Source organism: Physeter macrocephalus, chromosome 12, assembly GCF_002837175.3.
Source record: "Physeter macrocephalus isolate SW-GA chromosome 12, ASM283717v5, whole genome shotgun sequence".
NCBI classification, from domain to species: Eukaryota; Metazoa; Chordata; class Mammalia; order Artiodactyla; family Physeteridae; genus Physeter; species Physeter macrocephalus.
In genome coordinates this window covers 60,314,994-60,335,648 of record NC_041225.1, presented here as the reverse complement: position 1 = coordinate 60,335,648, position 20,655 = coordinate 60,314,994, and the positions used below count along the sequence as shown (strand labels likewise).

The 20,655-nt window shown below is 36.6% G+C and overlaps 2 protein-coding genes across 8 annotated transcripts in view; both read right to left on the bottom strand.

Moving 5' to 3' along the window:
* Window positions 1–9,420, bottom strand: part of DYNC2LI1 (dynein cytoplasmic 2 light intermediate chain 1) — a 52,737-nt gene extending 43,317 nt beyond the window's left edge. The window contains exons 1-2 of the mRNA XM_024119136.1: window positions 9,313–9,420; window positions 7,317–7,434 (exon numbers count right to left, since the gene is read on the bottom strand). Of these exons, the coding sequence (XP_023974904.1) occupies window positions 7,317–7,434; window positions 9,313–9,320 (126 nt within the window). The 5' untranslated portion in view covers window positions 9,321–9,420. The remainder of the gene's footprint in view (window positions 1–7,316; window positions 7,435–9,312) is intronic.
* Window positions 9,421–14,416: 4,996 nt separating this feature from the next.
* PLEKHH2 (pleckstrin homology, MyTH4 and FERM domain containing H2) overlaps window positions 14,417–20,655 on the bottom strand; it is a 106,329-nt gene continuing 100,090 nt past the window's right edge. For 4 of the 7 annotated variants that reach the window (XM_024118780.2, XM_024118784.2, XM_024118781.2 and 1 more), the window contains 4 exons: window positions 19,464–19,593; window positions 18,595–18,681; window positions 16,153–16,290; window positions 14,417–14,896 (listed from right to left, as the gene is read on the bottom strand). In XM_024118780.2, coding sequence (XP_023974548.1) covers window positions 14,717–14,896; window positions 16,153–16,290; window positions 18,595–18,681; window positions 19,464–19,593 — 535 coding nt within the window. In that variant the 3' untranslated portion in view covers window positions 14,417–14,716. Of the gene's footprint in view, window positions 14,897–16,152; window positions 16,291–18,594; window positions 18,717–19,463; window positions 19,594–20,655 lie in introns of those variants that run through there. The other 3 variants (XM_024118783.3, XM_028496669.1, XM_028496670.2) reach the window with 3 other exon arrangements.

The window sequence follows — 20,655 nt, the reverse complement described above, 5'->3', positions numbered from 1 at the left end:
CACAAAAAAGAAAATTACAGGCCAATATCACTGATGAACATAGATGCAAAAATCTGCAACAAAATACTTGCAAACCAAATCCAACAGTACATTAAAAGAATCAAACACCATGATCATGAAAGTAGGATTTAACTCAGGGATGCAATGATTTTTCAATACCCACAAATCAGTCAGTGTGATACACCAAATTAACAAATTGAAGAATAAATACCATATGATCATCTTAATAGATGCAGAAAAAGCTTTTGATAAAAATCAACACCCATTTATGATAAAAACCCTCCAGAAAGTGGGCATAGAGGGAGCCTACTTCAACATAATAAAGGTCATACATGACAAACCCACAGCTAACATCATACTCAACTGTGAAAAGCTGAAAACATTTCCTCTAAGATCAGGAACTAGACAAGGATGTCCACTCTCACCACTTTTATTCAACATAGTTCTGGAAGTCCTAGCCATGGCAATCAGAGAAGAAAAAGAAATAAAAGGAATCCAAACTGGAAATGAAGAAGTAAAACTGTCACTGTTTGCAGACGACATGATACTACACATCGAAAATCCTAAAGATGCTACCAGAAAACTACTAGAGCTCATCAATGAATTCAGTAAAGCTGCAGAATACAAAATTAATACACAGAAATCTGTTGCATTTCTATACACTAACAACGAAATATCAGAAAGAGAAATTAAAGAAACAATCCCATTTACCATCACATCAAGAAGAATAAAATACTTAGGAATAAACCTACCTAAGAAGGCAAAAGACTTGTACTCTGAAAAGTGTAAGATGCTGATGAAAGAAATTGAAGATGACACAAACAGATGGAGAGGTTATACCATGTTCTTGGACTAGAAGAATCAATACTGTCAAAATGACTTTACTACCCAAGGCAATCTACAGACTCAATATAATCCCTATCAAATTACCAACGGCATTTTTCACAGAACTAGAACAAAAAAAAATAAAATTTGTATGGAAACACAAAAGACCCCGAATAGCCAAAGCAATCCTGAGAAAGAAAAAAAGAGTTGGAGGAATAAGGCTCCTACAGAAATATACATCAATGGAACAGGATAGAAAGCCCAGAAACAAACCCATGCACCTATGGTCAATTAATCTACAACAAAGGAGGCAAGAACATACAATGAAGAAAAGACAGTCTCTTCAGTAAGTGGTGCTGGGAAAACTGGACAGCTACACATAAAAGAATGAAATTAGAACATTCTCCAACACCACGCACAAAAATAAACTAAAAATGGATTAAAGACCTAAATGTAAGGCCAGATACTATAAAACTCTTAGAGGGAAACATAAGCAAAAACACTTCTGGATCCACCTCCTAGAGTAATGAAAATAACAAATGGGAACTAAGTAAACTTAAAAGCTTTTGCACAGCAAAGTAAACTGTAAACAAAATGAAAGGGCAACTCTCAGAATGGGAGAAAATATTTTCAAATGATGTGACTGACAAGGAATGAATCTCCAAAATATACAAATAGCTCAATATAAAAAAAACCCCAAACAAACCCAATCAAAAAATGGGCAGAAGACCTAAATAGATATTTCACCAAAGAAGACATACAGATGGCCAAAAGCACATAAAAAGATGCTCAACATCACTAATTATTAGAGAAATGCAAACCAAAACTACAAGGAGGTATCACCTCACTCCGGTCAGAATGGCCATCATCAAAAAGTCTACAAACAATAAGTGCTGGAGAGGGTGTGGAGAAAAGGGAACCGTCCTACACCTTGGTGGGTATATAAATTGGTACAACCACTATGGAGAACAGTATGGAGGTTCCTTAACAAACTAAAATAGAGCTACCATACAATCTAGCAATCCCACTCCTGGGCATATATCTGGAGAAAACCGTAATTTGAAAAGATACATGCAACCTGATGTTCATGCAGCACTATTTATGATGTTCATGCCAAGACACGGAAGCAACCTAAATGCCCATTGACAGAGGAATGGATAAAGAAGATGTGGTACATATATACAATGGACTATTACTCAGCCATAAAAAAGAATGAAATAATGACATTTGCAGCAACATGGATGGACCTGGAGATTATTATACTAAGTGAAGTAAGTCAGACAAAGACAAAGATCATATGCTATCATTTATATGTGGAATCTAAAAAAACGATACAAATGAACTTATTTACAAAACAGAAACAGACTCACAGTTTTCAAAAACAAACTTATTGTTACCAAAGGGGAAACGTGGCAGGAGGGATAAATCAGGAGTTTGGGATTAACATAAACACACTACTATATTTAAAATAGATAATCAACAAGGACCTACTGTATAGCACAGGTACCTCTACTCAATAGTCTGTAATAACCTATGTGGGAAAAGTATCTGAAAAAGAATGGATGTATGTATATGTATAACTGAATCACTTTGCTGCACACTTGAAACTGACACAACATTGTAAATCAACTCTACTCCAATATAAAACAAAAAATTTTTAAAAAGGGATGGTCCCAAATGAGCCCCACCTCCTGGTATTCACAGCCATCTGTAGTCCCTCACACACTGCACTGCTCTTTTTGACCAACAGCATATGGCAGAAGTGATGGCATGTCGCTTCCAAAATTAGGTTATAAAAGACTGTAGCCTCTGTCTCAGGTAACCTCTCACTTTTGATCTCTCACTCTGGAGGAAGCAAGCTGCCATGCTGTATGCAGCCTTGTTGAGAGGTCCACATGGCAAAGAACCAAAGCCTCTGGCCAAGAGCCAGCAAGGAACTGATGCCTCTTGCCAGCAACCATGTTGAGAAGCCTGGAAGCTGATTCTCCAGTTCAGTCGAGGCGAGAAATAACTTTAGTCCCCGATGACATCTTGACTATAACTTTATGAAAATTCTTAAGCAGAACTACCCAACTAAGGTGCTCTAAGAGACCAGACCCTCAGAAACTGGGTGAGATATTGTTTGTTGTTTTAAAAGCTGATAAGTTTTGAGGTAATTTATTATGTAGCAATAAATAACTAATGCATGTAAAAACTAAGGTACATATAAAAACTAGGCAAATAAAAAACAAAGAAGTTTTAAACTTCAGGAAAAAGTTACTTGAGAAAGGAAATATAATCACAGTTCTGCACTTGGCACACCAGCAAAAATGATTTAGACACTTATAATAAAATAAACTAACACTGAATATTGATTCAGCCCAACATGATAATAGCATCCAGCCCCACATGATAATAGCAATGATATTACTAGAAGTGGGAGTTTGAGAGAGATGGGGAAGTAAATACTCTTCTACTATTATCAGAAATTCAACATAGTGTATAATATTGAAAGTCTGGAAACAGCCCATAAGCACATTATTCAGAAATACAGAAGTAAATTACAGAAGAAACAGTAAAAGATATGAAAATGGTGGCTTTGAGGAGAAATTCTGAATGATGTGGAGAGAGTTGTTATTTTACTTTATGTACCTTTGCTAATCTTTTTTTTTTAAGGTAGGTGTATTTTATTTTCATCTTATACATGAGGAAACAGACACAGAGAGATTAAGCAACTTGATCAACATGCACAAAGATGTTCATCATAGCATAAATTATAATTGTTGAATAAAACACAGAGGAGAGAGTCCAAATATCCACAAGTAGGCAAACTGTGTTAAACCAATTACAGTACATCATTCGATGGAGGTACTTTAAAATTTTTAAAAAGGGATGGTCCCAAATGAGCCCCACCTCCTGGTATTCACAGCCATCTGTAGTCCCTCACACACTGCACTGCTCTTTTTGACCAACAGCATATGGCAGAAGTGATGGCATGTCGCTTCCAAAATTAGGTTATAAAAGACTGTAGCCTCTGTCTCAGGTAACCTCTCACTTTTGATCTCTCACTCTGGAGGAAGCAAGCTGCCATGCTGTATGCAGCCTTGTTGAGAGGTCCACATGGCAAAGAACCAAAGCCTCTGGCCAAGAGCCAGCAAGGAACTGATGCCTCTTGCCAGCAACCATGTTGAGAAGCCTGGAAGCTGATTCTCCAGTTCAGTCGAGGCGAGAAATAACTTTAGTCCCCGATGACATCTTGACTATAACTTTATGAAAATTCTTAAGCAGAACTACCCAACTAAGGTGCTCTAAGAGACCAGACCCTCAGAAACTGGGTGAGATATTGTTTGTTGTTTTAAAAGCTGATAAGTTTTGAGGTAATTTATTATGTAGCAATAAATAACTAATGCATGTAAAAACTAAGGTACATATAAAAACTAGGCAAATAAAAAACAAAGAAGTTTTAAACTTCAGGAAAAAGTTACTTGAGAAAGGAAATATAATCACAGTTCTGCACTTGGCACACCAGCAAAAATGATTTAGACACTTATAATAAAATAAACTAACACTGAATATTGATTCAGCCCAACATGATAATAGCATCCAGCCCCACATGATAATAGCAATGATATTACTAGAAGTGGGAGTTTGAGAGAGATGGGGAAGTAAATACTCTTCTACTATTATCAGAAATTCAACATAGTGTATAATATTGAAAGTCTGGAAACAGCCCATAAGCACATTATTCAGAAATACAGAAGTAAATTACAGAAGAAACAGTAAAAGATATGAAAATGGTGGCTTTGAGGAGAAATTCTGAATGATGTGGAGAGAGTTGTTATTTTACTTTATGTACCTTTGCTAATCTTTTTTTTTTAAGGTAGGTGTATTTTATTTTCATCTTATACATGAGGAAACAGACACAGAGAGATTAAGCAACTTGATCAACATGCACAAAGATGTTCATCATAGCATAAATTATAATTGTTGAATAAAACACAGAGGAGAGAGTCCAAATATCCACAAGTAGGCAAACTGTGTTAAACCAATTACAGTACATCATTCGATGGAGGTACTTTAATAATAGTCTATATCAGATTAAGAAGTTTCTTTTCTATTCCTAGTTTGCTAAAAGTTAGTTAGTTGCCCCAGGTGTTCAATTTTATTGAATGCTTTTCTAATCTACTGAGATGACCAAATGATTTTTTTTGATTATGACAAATTAATGCAGTATTAAAATATCAAGGAAAGAAGAAAATCATGTCTTTTTTCCAGATTCTTTTCCATTATAGGTTATTATAAGATATTGAGTATAGTTCCCTGTGCTATACAATAGGTCCTTGTTGGTTATCTATTTTGTATATAGTAGCACGTATATGTTAATCCTAAACTCCTAATTTGTCCCCCCTCCTTCCGCTATCCACTTTAGTAACCATAAGTTTGTTTTCTTTTTTTTTTAAAGATTTTTTTGATGTGGACCATTTTTAAAGTCTTTATTGAATTTGTTACAATATTGCTTCTGTTTTATGTTTTGGTTTTTTGGCCACGAGGCATGTGGGATCTTAGCTCCGGATTAGGGATTGAACCAGCACCCCCTGCCCTGGAAGGAGAGGTATTAAACACTGGACCGCCAGGGAAGTCTGCACAAGTTTGCTTTCTATGTCTGTGAGTCTATTTCTGTTTTGTAAATAAGTTCATTTATCTTTTGATAGTCTTTAAGTTCTTAAACCACATACATGAATTACTTTAATAAAAGTAATTTAAGATAACAATAAAAACAGACTGTAACAAAAGATCCAGTCTAATAAAATTAAGGACAAAACAACATCATAAATGAAAAAGGCTTACAGATCCCAAGCTCAAACTTAGTGAGCAGGGTTATGTGATTACTAATATTTTTCTGTACAATAACAGGAACACGGCATCTGGCAACAGAGAAGCTGGCAGACCTGCTCTAGTTGACAGTAGGTAAGCAAAACCTGAAAAATTCTGTTTTATCCTCAGAATTTCACATTAGAATAATTCCAGTTGAGTTACTAGGATCATGACAGATAGATAATCCATGACATGTAGAGTCCATGACACGGACAGTGTCTAAACCTTCTACAGTTGTTAAGGAAAACCTCAAAAACTCTGTTCCATCCTGAGAAATACACATTAGAATCACGGCAGATAAGACAATCCATGACTGACTGATATATAGAGTCCCTGACACAGAGGCATGGCTGAAAGAAACGTTAAAGCCGAAACAAAGACTCAGGGAGACAAGGTGGTTTCCAGAACTATTTGAAGGGCAATTTTTAAATATTTGAAGGTTTAACAAGTAGAAAAGTAAAATTAGACTTACTCGCATACTTTTACAGGTCAGAATTCAGACCAAGGGAAGTTACAATGAAACAGACTGCAATTTTCCAGCAACTAGGCTTTGTAACTAGGATTTTCTAGAAACAAAAATGGAAACAGCCTGCCTTGTAAAAGAGAACACCCCCATTGTTGGAAATATTCAAACCTAGACCATACAACCACTGTTTACAGTGACTAGAACCCTGGGGGAATCTAATTTCTCATTAAAAAAAGCACCAGTGCACAATCACACACAATTCTGCATACATTTCTAGGGAGTTCACAGACCCCAAGAAGTACCTCCATGGATCCCAGAGTAAGAATCCCTATTGCAGAAGAGTAGATTAGGGCTTGCCTGGTGGCACAGTGGTTAAGAATCTGCCTGCCAACGCAGGAGACACGGGTTTGAGCCCCCGTCCAGGAAGATCCCACATGCCGCGGAGCAACGAAGCCCATGAGCCACAACTACTGAGCCTGTGCTCTAGAGCCCCATGCTCCACAACAAGAGAAGCCACTGCAATGGGAAGCCCATGCACTACAACGAGAAGCCCATGCACCACAATGAAGAGTAGCCCACACTCACCGCAACTAGAGAAAGCCCACACACAGCAACAAAGACCCAATGCAGCCAAAAATAAAATAAATAAATTTATTTTTTTAAAAAACAGTATATCACATTTTAAAAAAAGGAGCGTAGATATCTTCAAGGTTCCTTCCATTTCTGTGACACTAGTTTAAGACAGTGAAAGTTAAACGTATTATACTCTATATGGTTCATGTTTTTATTACCGATATGCTTGTTTCAGCTGTACAAGTTACCTATAAATATGACCATCAGAATAGTATCAATATTTATGGTGACTTTGTCCAAACTGGGAAAAGATAACTCCTCTGGGCTGTCTAGTCAGAAACACATGCCCCTTCCTCTGGGCTGCTGTGGCCCAGGTCAGGACACACCTCTTGACAAGAAGAGAAAGGCTGGGTGTTAGTCCCTACCCACCCGTAAGCAGGGCCCAACCAGATCCAACGTAACCAGCAGGCCAGAGATTGGTCATCTGGTTAAAGGGTTGAGGTACCTAAATTTTAATCAAAGTATTACAATAAATTTTACCACTGGTTGTTAAATCATTACAATACTTGGAAAAAAAAAGTAGGAAAAAATGCATTACCCCATTTTTACTGCCAATGAAGAAAACAGACTTTTCTCCAGTTTCAACTCCATCGCCTTCACTTCCATTACTTCCCCGTTTTTCCACTTCAGCTGTTGCGATTTCCCAGAGAGTTTCACTATATGAGGCAGAAAACCAAAATTCAGAGAAACAAAAAAGAATCCTTTTAAAAATTTCTTTCCAGCCCAAAGAAATTTTATTTCAGTCAGATTTATAAAACAAATCAACATCATTTTGGCGGGGGGGACAATTTACTGGTAAAACTTCGGAGGATTAGTCATTCTCTTTGTACTAGATTGAAGCGGAAAATTTTAAGCAGAGTCTTTACTGCCAGGATTTGAGGCTGATTTGGGGTCTTCTGGGCAAGGCTGAAAGCTGTGTGTGTTAGCGTCTCAGACACACATGAATTTACAATGACTTTTGGAAATGCTTGAAAACCACCAAGATCTAGGAAAAGCGGGAATGTGTAAAGCCAGTGTACCACATAATCTTTGCCCACTGAAATAGTTTTGGGCTTTGTTTTTTAAATTATATATTTTTTGGCTCAAGATTCCTTTTTTAAAATATAAAAAAGGGGGAAAATCACCTAAATTCACTTTTGAAAATCATCTTTTCATTTACCTCTCTACACACTCATATAATTTTATACAAATAAGATTATATCATTTTTTTAAAGTAAAGCCTAAACGAATTATGGAGTATTAAACTAAAAATACATGAGAAAGACTTGATGTGTTACAAGCTCGAATCTACAACTTTCTACATAGAGTATGCCAACTTGAGCAAATTACCTAACCTCTCTGGATCCTTCATTCCTTTATTAAGTCAACAAGTATTTCTTGAGTGTCTAATATATGAAAGCTTCTGTGCTAGTCCCCAGGCTTACCTGTTTCTTCACCTCTAAAATGCTGATAAAAAAGAACACCAACATCATAGGATTGCCATGACTGTTCAAATGTGATAATTCATTTAGGTTTGGGCCTGCCTATACATAATCACCTAAAATCAGTTAGTGTTTATAATCATTATTATTCAAGAACCAGGAATGAAAAAAAAGGGTTAGAAAAGATCAAAACAGGTGTCCCTAAATGTTTGCACTAAAATTCACACATTTATTTCACAGGTGAGCCCCTAAGAACTCAGTCCGGGCCTGTTTGCTCTTCAATTACACACTATTTCTTCATAATGTGATTACCTTCTTTCCAAGTTCCCAGCAGAAAAGAGAGAAGGAGGTGTTGTAACCAATTAAACCGTGATGGGAAGCTTAAGGTTCATAAACTCAACAGAGATCACACCGCCCATCCACCATGTGAGAAAAACAGACTTTCCTGCTCTGTGATGGACTCCAGGACTTCTCTCTCCCGATGTCCTTATAAGTCGTTTAGAGAAAGTTTAGGTATGACCTTGAGAACAAGCAACTAAAATAGACATCATAGAACTGAAGAGCTAAAATGTATTTGACAGGTGATTAAAATCCCACCCCCACCCCTGCTGCCCGTTTATATATGACCTTACATTCTTCACAGTGCCTTCACAAGTTAGGCTCATTTATTGTTGTCGTGAACACCTGCACCCAGAGCCGAGGTCCCTGAGGAAGTGGCTTGCGGTCTGGTTCACCGCCTGAAACCCTGTTCCTAGAACATTCCCTAACCCTCGAGAAACTCTTATTGAAAAAGTGAATAATTGGAGTTGAATGATCTTTCAAAATCTCTTAACTTTTCCACCTGGGGAACTTTTTACTTGCTTTCGTTAGAATCCACACTCTCAAGGATAGTGCCTACGGATCCTTGACCAACAAGACAGGAATTGCAAAGAGGACGAACTCACAATTTTCTTCCACTAACGGGTCCCGCGAGGATCTCCTCTCCCCAAATATACCCGCAGCGGCCTCTCCCTCCACCCCTCCCCCATCCCCACCCCTTCCTGGCTGGGTTGGGAAAGAAGGGAGGCTCTCGAGGGGAGCATAAGCCAGGAGCAAGCAGGGTTGCAGGGATACCTGGGCATCGTGGCTCAGCCGCCCCACTGTCGTGGTCTCCGCGTAGGGCCCAGCCTAGAATCAGCTGGACCGCGAGCTCTGCGCGAGGCCGGCTTAGTGCAGGCTCTTGGGTTGCTATGGTAGCGACGTCACAAGTAAAGGTTGCGTTCAGAAGAGGGGCATCATGGGAAATGTAGTTTTCGGCGTTCTTGTTGAGCCTCTCAGCTTCATCCGTTAGGGTGGGAGAGAGAGGCGACAAGTGGTAATAAATCTGGCACCTAAAAACTCTGGGCTGGAAGTGTTCTTTTATTAAAAAAGTATTCTACTGAGTACCGACTATTTATATGCCAGGGGTCTCTCTCTCTTCAATTATTTTTCTCTCCCCAATAGCAGTGAATTGAGAATGGAGAATGAAACAATCTCCTGAGCTGTTTTCTAGTGATTTACTAGTGATTTACTAGAGGCAAAGAATATTTACGATTTTAGTATTTTCCAACTTTCTGCTTGTTTGGTTGTTTCAGATTTTATGCAATAACACATCATTTATTAATAAGTTAATAAAGCAAATGCATCTCCATAATACTTCATTTACTTTATCTCCAAATCAATAAAAAACATCATTACTATATGACATACACAACTAATTATAATAACCCAAAGGAAGCCAGAGATATAAGCTATTGCAGAGAGGTACAATTTATATTAGAACAAGTGACTAATTATGCCTCAAGGAGTTGGTGAAACATTCATGGCAGTGACAGTATTTGATCTGTTTTGAATGCTGACCCAGGCTCTCTAGCCCAAGATGAGCTGATTGACTGAAGGAGAAACTGTTCCTCTACTGTTCTGCCATTTAGCTTAGTCTCTGTGTTGTAATGTTCAAGAATGTGGGCTTTGGAATAAGACAAACTTAGATCGAAGTTGGGACTCAGCCACACTAGCTAAGTTGCCACGTTGCCACAATGGAAAATAACTCAATTTCTCTGAGCCTTAGTGTCCGATCCTGTAAAGCAGGGGAAAATTAAGAGTTTTAAATGAGATAAACACATGTAAAACATAACTTATATGTGTTTGAAACATTATAAGTGCTTAATACTTGTTATTATGGTGAGGTAAGCTGCTGATCAGCAACTTTGAAGAAAGAAACACAAGGAAATGAAGCAGATGGTTCATCTGCTTCAGATGGAAATAAAAGGCATTCACTTCAGATAAAATCTTTGGGGACAAAATTCTCCCAACACGTAGGTGCATTTTGGAGACACAGAAGACTACAGTTGCACATAGGAAGGGAAGTAATGGAGTGAAGTTCAGTGGAGAAAGGATGGTAGCAAGTGAGGCTGATACATCCATCACTGAATCAGCATTGCCTATAAACTCTCAAACTGAAGTGGGACAAATTGTAATGAATCACAATGATTTGGGTTCTGGAACTTTAGAATCCCTTTGCATGTTAGTTGGGAAGCTCTATTGATATGGACAATAATGGCAGCTAACATTTTGCCAGGTGTTTTCTGTGGACTAGGCACAGTACTAGCATTTTAAAGTATAATGATTTGGGTAACTGGGATACGTGGTTGAAGGAGGGAGCCTGGTAACCAGGAAGGTGAAGGTTATCTGCCTGGGCCCTAATCACCAGCACTGATTCAGGAGTGATTCAGTTGATTCACCTTGATGTGATTAAGCAGGTGAGTTCTCTTTTCTACCTTTATGCCTCCTGAGGCTTCATACTTGGACGAAGAAAGTGACTTTCCTGGGTAGATGAAAATTGTTCTCAAGGTAAAATATACAAAAATTTGAGCTCCTCTTCTGAATCAGCCCAAGAAAACTCACAGATTTCAATGGTGGTGATGGAGGAGGAGACAGTTTTATGCTGCTTGCTGGGTGAAAGGAACAACAGTGCAAAAGGATAAAGGTGGTGCAGAGTATATTTGGGGACCTGTGAATAGTTTGGGGTGGAAGCATATAAAGTGCCTGGTGGGGCTAAGGTGGGAGAGCGAATTGGACAGGTAGATTGAGCTACAGTGAAGGATCCTGCAGTCTGGATTTTACTGTGTTGGCGATGAGAAACCAAATAAGATTTCAAATAGGGGTGTGCCATGACTAGACCTAAGTTTCAATGAGATAATTTTTTGCAGCTATGTGAGGGATGCTTTGGAGTCTAGAAGTCCATACGGAGGCTATTAACAATAGCCCAGAAAGTGAGAGTTTTTATATTTTTTCCTTGTTTTCAAAGTTACATGAGCTTATTGTAGAAAAAAATAGTACACAGAAAAAACTAAGAGGGTATAATAAGCAAATACCAGGAGTAACAACTATTAAACATTTTGATGTATTTTATTCCAATCTTTTTTCTCACAGAGTTTTTACTGTAAAGTTTGTTAACATTCTGATTTTAACATGTATTTTCCCATATCAATTTTTTTAAAACACATAATAAACATAGCTTTGATGGCTGCATAAGGTTCCACTGTATAGATTTTTAATAATTTACTTAAGCATTCTCCTAATATCAGTGTTTGAGGTTCAACACCTAACATGAGTTGGGCCAGTCAGAGTCCTTTTCTGGAATTTTTCAAACAAGAATTAGGAAAATCAAGTCATTCCTTCTCTGGAGGAAATTGGCATACTTCCTGCTAAATGAAGTACTCTTGTAGCAATAAAATCCCTTTCTTCCTTTAGGAAAAAGAGAATAGGGGGAAATGTGAGAGGAGATGCGGTCCCTGCATGAACCAGTTAGCAGAAAAGCTTCTCCACCTTATTAGTCCTGCTACTCACTTTTGCTTCCTCACTCCCCACATTCCCAAAGCCTTTGCTCCCCTGGAATCAGCCCAGAGACTCTGCAGTGAAATCCAAATTCCATGACAGCTAGGAGGTGGGTGGATGGGTGAAATGTGTTCTCAGCATCTCAGGACCACTTAAAGCCTTTTTCTAGAGAAATATGGTTATCCATGGTGGTTAATTCTTCAGGATTATACTTCAGTACAATTATGGGTTACAAGTATTGTTACAGGAACCTGACTTCCATGTATTTTTTTCCCATGGAAAAAATGTCCAAACAATTTTTCAAGCAAATAACTTTATAAATTGTGACTAACTTTTCTTGTAAATTGAGAGTTAAATTCATTTCTAAGCTATGGCAGTATTTGACTTTAAGGACACACACAGAAATCTAGAGCATTTAAAATAAAATTTTAGACACAGTCCAATCAACTTACCTATAAGGAGCTTATTATGAAATCATGGGAGAACCCCATGATTTATACATATTGTATTATGTGTCAATATGCATACATACATATGAAACTTACAATGTGCCAAAACAGCTTCCTTTTATATGGATAAAACAAAGCAACACAGAAGACAAAGCATGAGTGCAAGAGAAGGAGGTAATAACTACCATTTTCACTAGTAGTACACCTCAGCTTTGACAATGAAAACATTAGGTATTTCTTGAAGATTATTCAAAAGATAATGCTTGAAATGGGTTTTGTAAATCATTTATTATGATTGAAAGGGAAGAAAATGATAGGAGACAAATATTACAATTAAACATGTAACATTATTCTCTTGTAACCAATCATAATAACATACTTTGAATTTTTTAAATGGCTATATAAAAGTAATTTCCCAGAAAATAAAATTTTCACATCACCAGTTACAGAAAATTGATTTCTTTCCATCAAAATATTTTATCTCTGCTCTATCAAAAATAAATGCCAAGTCTAGGGTACTACCATTTAAGCTAAGCCTTCACTACTTGTTTAAATTAGATTTTTGGGGGGCCTTACCAGATGGTGAACTACCTATTGCCTGAGAATAAAGTCCTCACACATATGTAACAGCTCTGCCAAGCCTGTGGTTCACCAATGAATGATTATTAAATGGTTTTCTGGGAACTCAGAAACTACCGTATCCCAGCCAAAAGGCTCCAGAGAGCCATCTCAAACTGGTAACCAATTTATTCTCAAAAATTAATTTGCTTACCCAGTGAGTGGTTGTGGTTCAAAAGATTTAGGAGAAATAGTAAATGGCAATCTATTTCTATGGTTTTTTTTTTTACCTTTGTCATTACCAATAAAGCAAAATCTTACTTGATCAGTATATTTCTTGGCTCTGTCCTTTCGAAGGATGCTAACATGGGATGGAACATTTTTAAAAGTCTTTATGTGAGAACAGTACATTGCCATAGGGAGAAAGCAGCAAAAAAGAAAACATGAAGGCTCTGCCAACAAATTAATTCAGTAGCTAACTTTTTTTTTCCAATTGGTTAAAAAAATACCATACACAGAGTGATAAATATACGTCCAAAATATAAATATAAAATATTCTACACATAAATAAAATTAAGTATACTCATGATTACTATTTCAATTTAACATTTTTGCAATATAATTTTCATGTCTTATCACAGTTTCATTTTTATCATGAATAATAAGTACTGTATTTTGACACAAACCGGAATGTACTGACCACTTATGTAACCTAGTAAAGTAATATGTTTCTAGACTCTTTCAACTAAAAATTTACCTCCTTTGACAGAAGAGTTACTTTCTCTTTTCTTTTAAAAAATATTTTTGGGAATTTATTTTCAAACTATAATTAAAAAGCACTGTATGAGGCAAAGCTTTAAGAATGGTCTTTGTTTTCATAGATATTATTATTTAACAAAGCAAGGTCAAGATGACCCAGCACCAATGCAATGAAATGTGGGCAACATTCCAGTGAACTTGGGTTATGTTGACAGCCAAAGAATGTCAGGAATCACTGTCTCATTTTAAGTTTTACACTCCAGTGATCTGAAAAGGTGACAGGGTACACTTTCTAAAACCACATAGGAGGTTCTGGTTACCTAGCTCCTGTTTTCTCACACAATGATTCATAGGGCCAGAAGACTTACTGCACTTGCTCTAAAATTTACCCTTCAACACCACCCTGCAGCTGTTTCTTAAACTGTATACTCTACTTCTTTCTAAACACCATATCATTAATTAAAAGCACATTTAATTATGGTACTTAATTTTTTGGCAATGAGCATTTCCAAATAATCAACTGGTTTGCCAAATGAGAGTTTGGAAAAACTCCCTTGAATCTCACTTTCTAAAGATTGTTAGAATATTTTTTTAAAAAAGAGAAAAAAGCCTTGATGTGTCTGATGGCAAAGGAGAAGGTGATGGAAAAAAATGACAAATTCTAACCCAGTTAAGCTAAGAGAAAATCAGCACGTGGAAAAATCTGTGTTTAGGTCCTATTACTAGCATTCATTTGAATATTTATGAATCAAATGAAAGAGAGTAACCCTCATTATTTTTAAAGAATGGACTACTACTGTGTGTGTGCCATGCCGCCAGGATGTAAATGAACTTATTTGGAGCCGATGCAGCCATTGGTTAGAGGACAGGGAGTGAACGTTCAGGCCCCTGAGCTTTCAGAGTAAAGTGGGGCCTTTGGTTGGTCTGCTTGACAGAAGGGGCTGGCTTCCCATCACCCTGGCTTGAGGACCCTGGGTCCGAGCTGAGAGCAGCGCTGGAGCAGAGAGGTGGTGAACCGCCTTCTGCTGATAGAAGTTGTTTATGTAGCTGGCGATCAAAAGAGTGATTTCAAGAATCTAAAACAAGAAAAATGGAATTGTTATTCTCCTGAGAAGTTCTCATCACTTCCAAAAGAGAGTGAAGGGTTGGCCATGGGTGGTCTCCATCTCCAAGTGCCCAGGCTACCAGATTTCCCTTTTAACCAGATCAAGCAGTGCAGTATAGTTGATCCTTGAACAAGACAGGGGTTAGGGGCCCCAACACTCTAAGCAGTCAAAAATCCTTGCATAACTTTACAGTGCCCCTCTGCAGCCACGGTTCCTCTGTATCTGTAGTTCTACATCCATGGATTCAACCAACCATGGATTGTGTAGTAATGTAGTATTTACTACTGAAAAAAAATCCATGCGTAAATGGACCCGTGCAGTTCATACCCATGTTGTTCAAGAGTCAACTGTACTTACATGTTCAGCACCAACAAGGCACTGACTTATTTTCCCATTCCTTAAACCAGCAGAAAGTGATACTTTAAAAAAAAAAATCAAATTTAGTGGCAATATTAGAAAATGTGACAGTAGTACAATTCTACCAGTTATCCTAAAGCCACATTTGTGAATACATGAATAAGAAATTCAGTGTATTATATCAACTCTTTAAACTAAAGCACTGAGTATACCATGATCTTCTACACTTACTGACTTCACTTAAGTATAGATTTAATTAAGAAACATATATGCCATTTTTTAAAGTTTCAAATTCTAAAAAGGTAGTCTCTTTTAGTTGAGAATTTTAAGACAAAGCCTTAGAAAAATTAATTTCTCATTCTTTTTCCTAAAATCAGAGTTACATGTTAGAATGCAGCCCTTTTATTTACTGCTTTTACTTAGAAACATTAAAACTACATAGTTTGCTAAAAATAGTAAAGAAACAAGTATGCCTTAATTTTAAAACCTCACTCTTCTCAGTAATGAGTCTATAAAATGAATTAGTCCAAGTAAATAAGGTAATGTGTATAAAGTACCTGACAATAACAACTTATGCCAGGACCACTTATTTTGAACTTTCTGTATACCAGGCACTGGGCTATAAATACTTTACAATTCCTTCATTGTATTCTTAATCCAGAAAAAAAAAAAGTAGCATCATAGCATCATACCATTTTTTAGATGAAGAAACCAAGGTTTAGAAAGATAAGGTAAACCAGAATTTGGACCTATGGTTGTTTGATTGTAAGTAGAGTCTGTTTTCCCATGAGGAACTTACTCTTTGTACAATATGTTTTAGTATGAAAAAAAACTAGCATAAAGAAGTTAGCATAAAGCCTTCTACTCACCTTGGGTTTTGCCATGGCAAAAAGTAATTTCTCTGTTGGTTTGTCCTTTGAATGTGCATTGTTAATGACTATCATAAAATCATCTTGATAACCTCCAAAGGTCATTAGACTCTTGTACACATAGCTGATTATTAACCTCTTCAAAGAGAGATAAAAGTAAGTATGTTATACAATCTTTATTTTCAAAGAAAGATGAGAGATGATTAATAACATGTATCTCCATTAAAATGATGATGTGGTCAACCAACTGCAGATGGAAAATATGTTTTAAAAATTCCATAAAGTTCCAAAAAGCAAAACTTGAACTTGCCGTGCACCAGCAACTATTTACATAGCATTTATACTGTATTTGTCCTTAAGATTTCTATCTGTTTATCTATCTATCTATCTATCTGCTTGAACCATATGAAACTGATGCTTTTTAAGGTAAAAAAAAGGTCAAATATTGGCAAATCCACATAGTTCACCCTGATATATAAACTTTGATATATGTAAACATAAACAGTATCATGCATACTACTTCTTTTTTAACATTCTGCTTTTTTTAACTTAACATATTATGAACATCCTTCCATGACAACAAATGTACTTGTATAACATTTTAAATGTTTTTATAGATATTTATTTGGATTTTATAGACACACAGACATTATTTAACTAATCTCCTATTGAAGAATATTTAAGTTTTTTTATTTGTTACTATCTTAAACAATACTCCAATGAATATTTTGGGACATATTTCATAATACACATAGCCTAATTATTTCTTTGATTATAAACCTCAAGCTGAAATTGCTATCTCAAAAAAGTAAATCTGGGCTTCCCTGGTGGCGCAGTGGTTGAGAGTCCGCCTGCCGATGCAGGGGACGCGGGTTCGTGCCCCGGTCCGGGAAGATCCCACATGCCGCGGAGCGGCTGGGCCCGTGAGCCATGGCCGCTGAGCCTGCGCGTCCGGAGCCTGTGCTCCGCAACGGGAGAGGCCACAACAGTGAGAGGCCTGCGTACCGCAAAAAAAAAACAACAACAACAACAACAACAAAAAAAAGTAAATCTTTCCAAACTCAAAAAGGTTATACCCATTTACATTCCCAGCATTACAGTCTTGCTAACACAGGATATCATCATTCTTTTGAAGCTCTGCCAATCTGATTGGTGAAAAGTAGAATCTCACTGTATTAAACTGAATTTATTTGATTGATGGTGAGATTAACATTTAAAAATACATTTATTGAACATTAGTATTTCTTCTGTGAATTGCCTCAGCCCATTTGTCTATTGGTGTGTTCATCATTTCCTTACTGTTTGATAAGACATCCACATTCATAAAGGATACCAACCCTTCATCATACATGCAGCAAATATTTTTTCCCAATGTGTTACTAAAACAATTTAAATAATATAAGTCAAAGATGTACAGCCTAAAAGGAAAGGAATCTGTGTATCTAATGCTTAGCTTGCAAGATTCTGAGCAGACCATCCCAGCACTGAACACCTCTAGTGCTGCAGGCTGGCAATATCTACTTCCTGACCTGCATGTCCATCTCCCGGGATCTAGGAACTGGTTTACTTAGCTAAGGTAACTAAATACCTGTGTACTATTTCTGTTGACTTTAAGTTACTGACTTTATAAACTATCTTCAGATATCTATTCAAGAACTAAAAGGCATTCAGGAAACATAAACGCCTTCAAAAAAGTTTTTCAGCAATTATAAGGAGAAACAGTTACTATAACACTAAAGGATAACCTCGTTTCCAAGAAATTCTCACTGATCCTGACTATAGCCACAAGTAGGAGAGCCCACTACACCTACCAGGTGAATTTAGCAATCCTTGCTTACCAGGTTAAAAAAAAAAAAAAAAAAAAAAGAACAAAAATTTTAAAAGTACTCTGATACATATAAAATATGATAGAAAATAAAGTAAATTTCAGATACATAAATGAATAAATAGAAATCATAGTCTGACTTTATATTTAATCATGTAAAAAGCTCTAAGATACTGTCTATGTACAAATGAACTGGTAATTGATATTATGGGATAGTATAGAAATTGTTATAGAAAGCTTCGTGAAACTGAACTTAAAACTTTGGTAACTAAAGTTTCTACCTTAATGTTATCTTCAGCAGTTTCATTTTACACAGGAAGCAATCTTCCAAACACAATAAATGAACAGTCATTTTACAAATACAACCATGATTGCAATTTAGTCATGGTATCTTAATATTTTTCTAATACACAATATATAACCTGTCTCATCTTGATTTAAAAGATTAAATTGTAACCATAGTTATCTTTGTAAAATGACTATTCATTATATAGTATTAGGCAGAGTGTTTTCTGTGTATGAGAAAAGTCAGATTAAGATATCATTACCTTCTGTTTACAGTACACTGAGCAATGGAAATAGTTGACTCAATGCAGAACTTAAGGATTTAATCTTACCATGGAGTTGTATTCTAAGATGCTTAAACCATCCTCATGTATAGCCAGCCACATGAAAGTACTTCCAAGTGATGATGGGGTTATGGGCTATGAAGAGGTGAAAATACACTACATAATAAATGCTAAGCAAAATTACAGAAATATTTTTCAGTGTAAATGCAAGGCAGCATTTGCAATAACACAACAACATCTTATTATTATTAAAAATCTCGCCTGGGGAGCAGGCAGTGTGGTATAATGGAAAGAGGAGTGAATTAGCAGACCTGGGTTTGAGACCCAGATCTGCCATTTATTAATGTGTGCATTTGGACAGGCCTCTTAATCTAACCCCTAGCAGGTTTCATCTCTCCTTCTTCAGTGTTCCTGCATCACTCTGTTCATGTCACCCTTAACCATATTCTCCACACAATAGTTGTTTCCAGACCTATTGCAATACTGGTTGTGAGTTCCTGGAAGTGTGAGCACAACCTATCTGAAACCATGGGCTTATGTATCCCTAGAGCTTAGCTCAATGTTTGGCAGACAGAATTCATAAATGCTAAATGAATGAGCAAATGAGTGAGAGAGTAAATGAGTGAATGGATGAATGAATAAAGAGAAGAAAGCAGAGTTCAGCTGTTGTCTTCAGTCTAACGATTAAGCCTACTGAGCGTAAGAAATGATTTACGGTACGGGGAAGTGGAACGGAAGGGAAAAGACAGAGACGCTGATGGCTTTCCTTCCCTTTCCTTAGTGTCCCTTCATGGTTTTCTTTAAATTGTTGGAAATTTCCTTATTTTCTTTTAAAAAGCCAAATGTACTAAACCTGGGGTTACTCAGGTTATCACTTTATATTTTACTGAACTGAATAGCCCCCCATTCTTTCTTACTTTTGCAAGAAACAATTTGGCACCAAAGAATGGCCACTTCCTGGCTACTGTCAAATAGATTCGCACACAATCAGCAGCACTGTGTCCCCGGAGGGCCATCCATCTGGTTGACAGTCGCTGGCAAAGCTGCCTAAAAAAAGAAAAGAACAAAAACAAAAACACAAAAGAAAAACACACGAACAATGTATCATCCTCCCAAGATAAAGCTCTCCTTGAGCAGATCCTAAGCACCACCAGGAGACATACTCACAACCTAGGTGAAGCTGTTGTTTTGTGAGTCCCATCTCACCACTGTCTACCCCTTGGTCCTTTTTGTAGTATTCCTTCCACCAAATTCTCGTACGGTTAGTGCTCTCAGTATGTATGACTTAAGTTCCCCACTCCCCACCCCCTTTAGGTAAAATTTTAAAATCTGATAAGCTAACATCAAACCTTCGCATAAATTAGTTTAAAAGGTAATTTCTCATGGGAATAACTTTCGTTTTTAAAGAAAAGTACAAGAAGTCAAGACTGAAGAATGAATCCCCAACAGTGGAATTTTAGGTGCTACCACTCCTCGTTTGGAGAGATGCTAGCTGCTGGGGAAACCTCTTAAACAAAAGCACGAAGGCAACCACTTATTCTACACAGAAAACAGACTGATCTCAAATGTTTCTGTTTTGGAAAAATTCATGGTAAATTGGATTTGCCTCTATTTTTGAATCTACAGCTTTTCTTTATATGGTCTCAAAAATCAAAACTTCAAATTAGTTCAGTTTAATTAAAATTTTATATTATAATAAAAAACCTTGTGTAAGAAGATAGTTTATTTTTATTCCAATTTGTTTATAATGGAATACACTAAGAGATAAAAATTTTTTAGTAAATACTTCATAAAATTAAGCATCTTATTAGCCAATTTTTTCCTTTTCTTTATTAGCACGATTAATTTGGACAAGAATGAATAAGGTCAAATGAAAAGTAGATCTTCTAAATTAAGGTAGATTTTTTCCTCATTAAAAAAAGTTTAAATCTAGATACTACAGTTTCTAGGCACATCTTAAATAAAAAGAACTATAACCTCTTGGTATTCAACAGTATTTTAAAAATCCTGAGAAAATTGTTGTGTACAATTTTTTTCATCTTTAAAATTTGAACAGAAAAATGTCACTGAAAAACTAGTGTGTATCTGCCTTTTCAAGAGTTACAAATA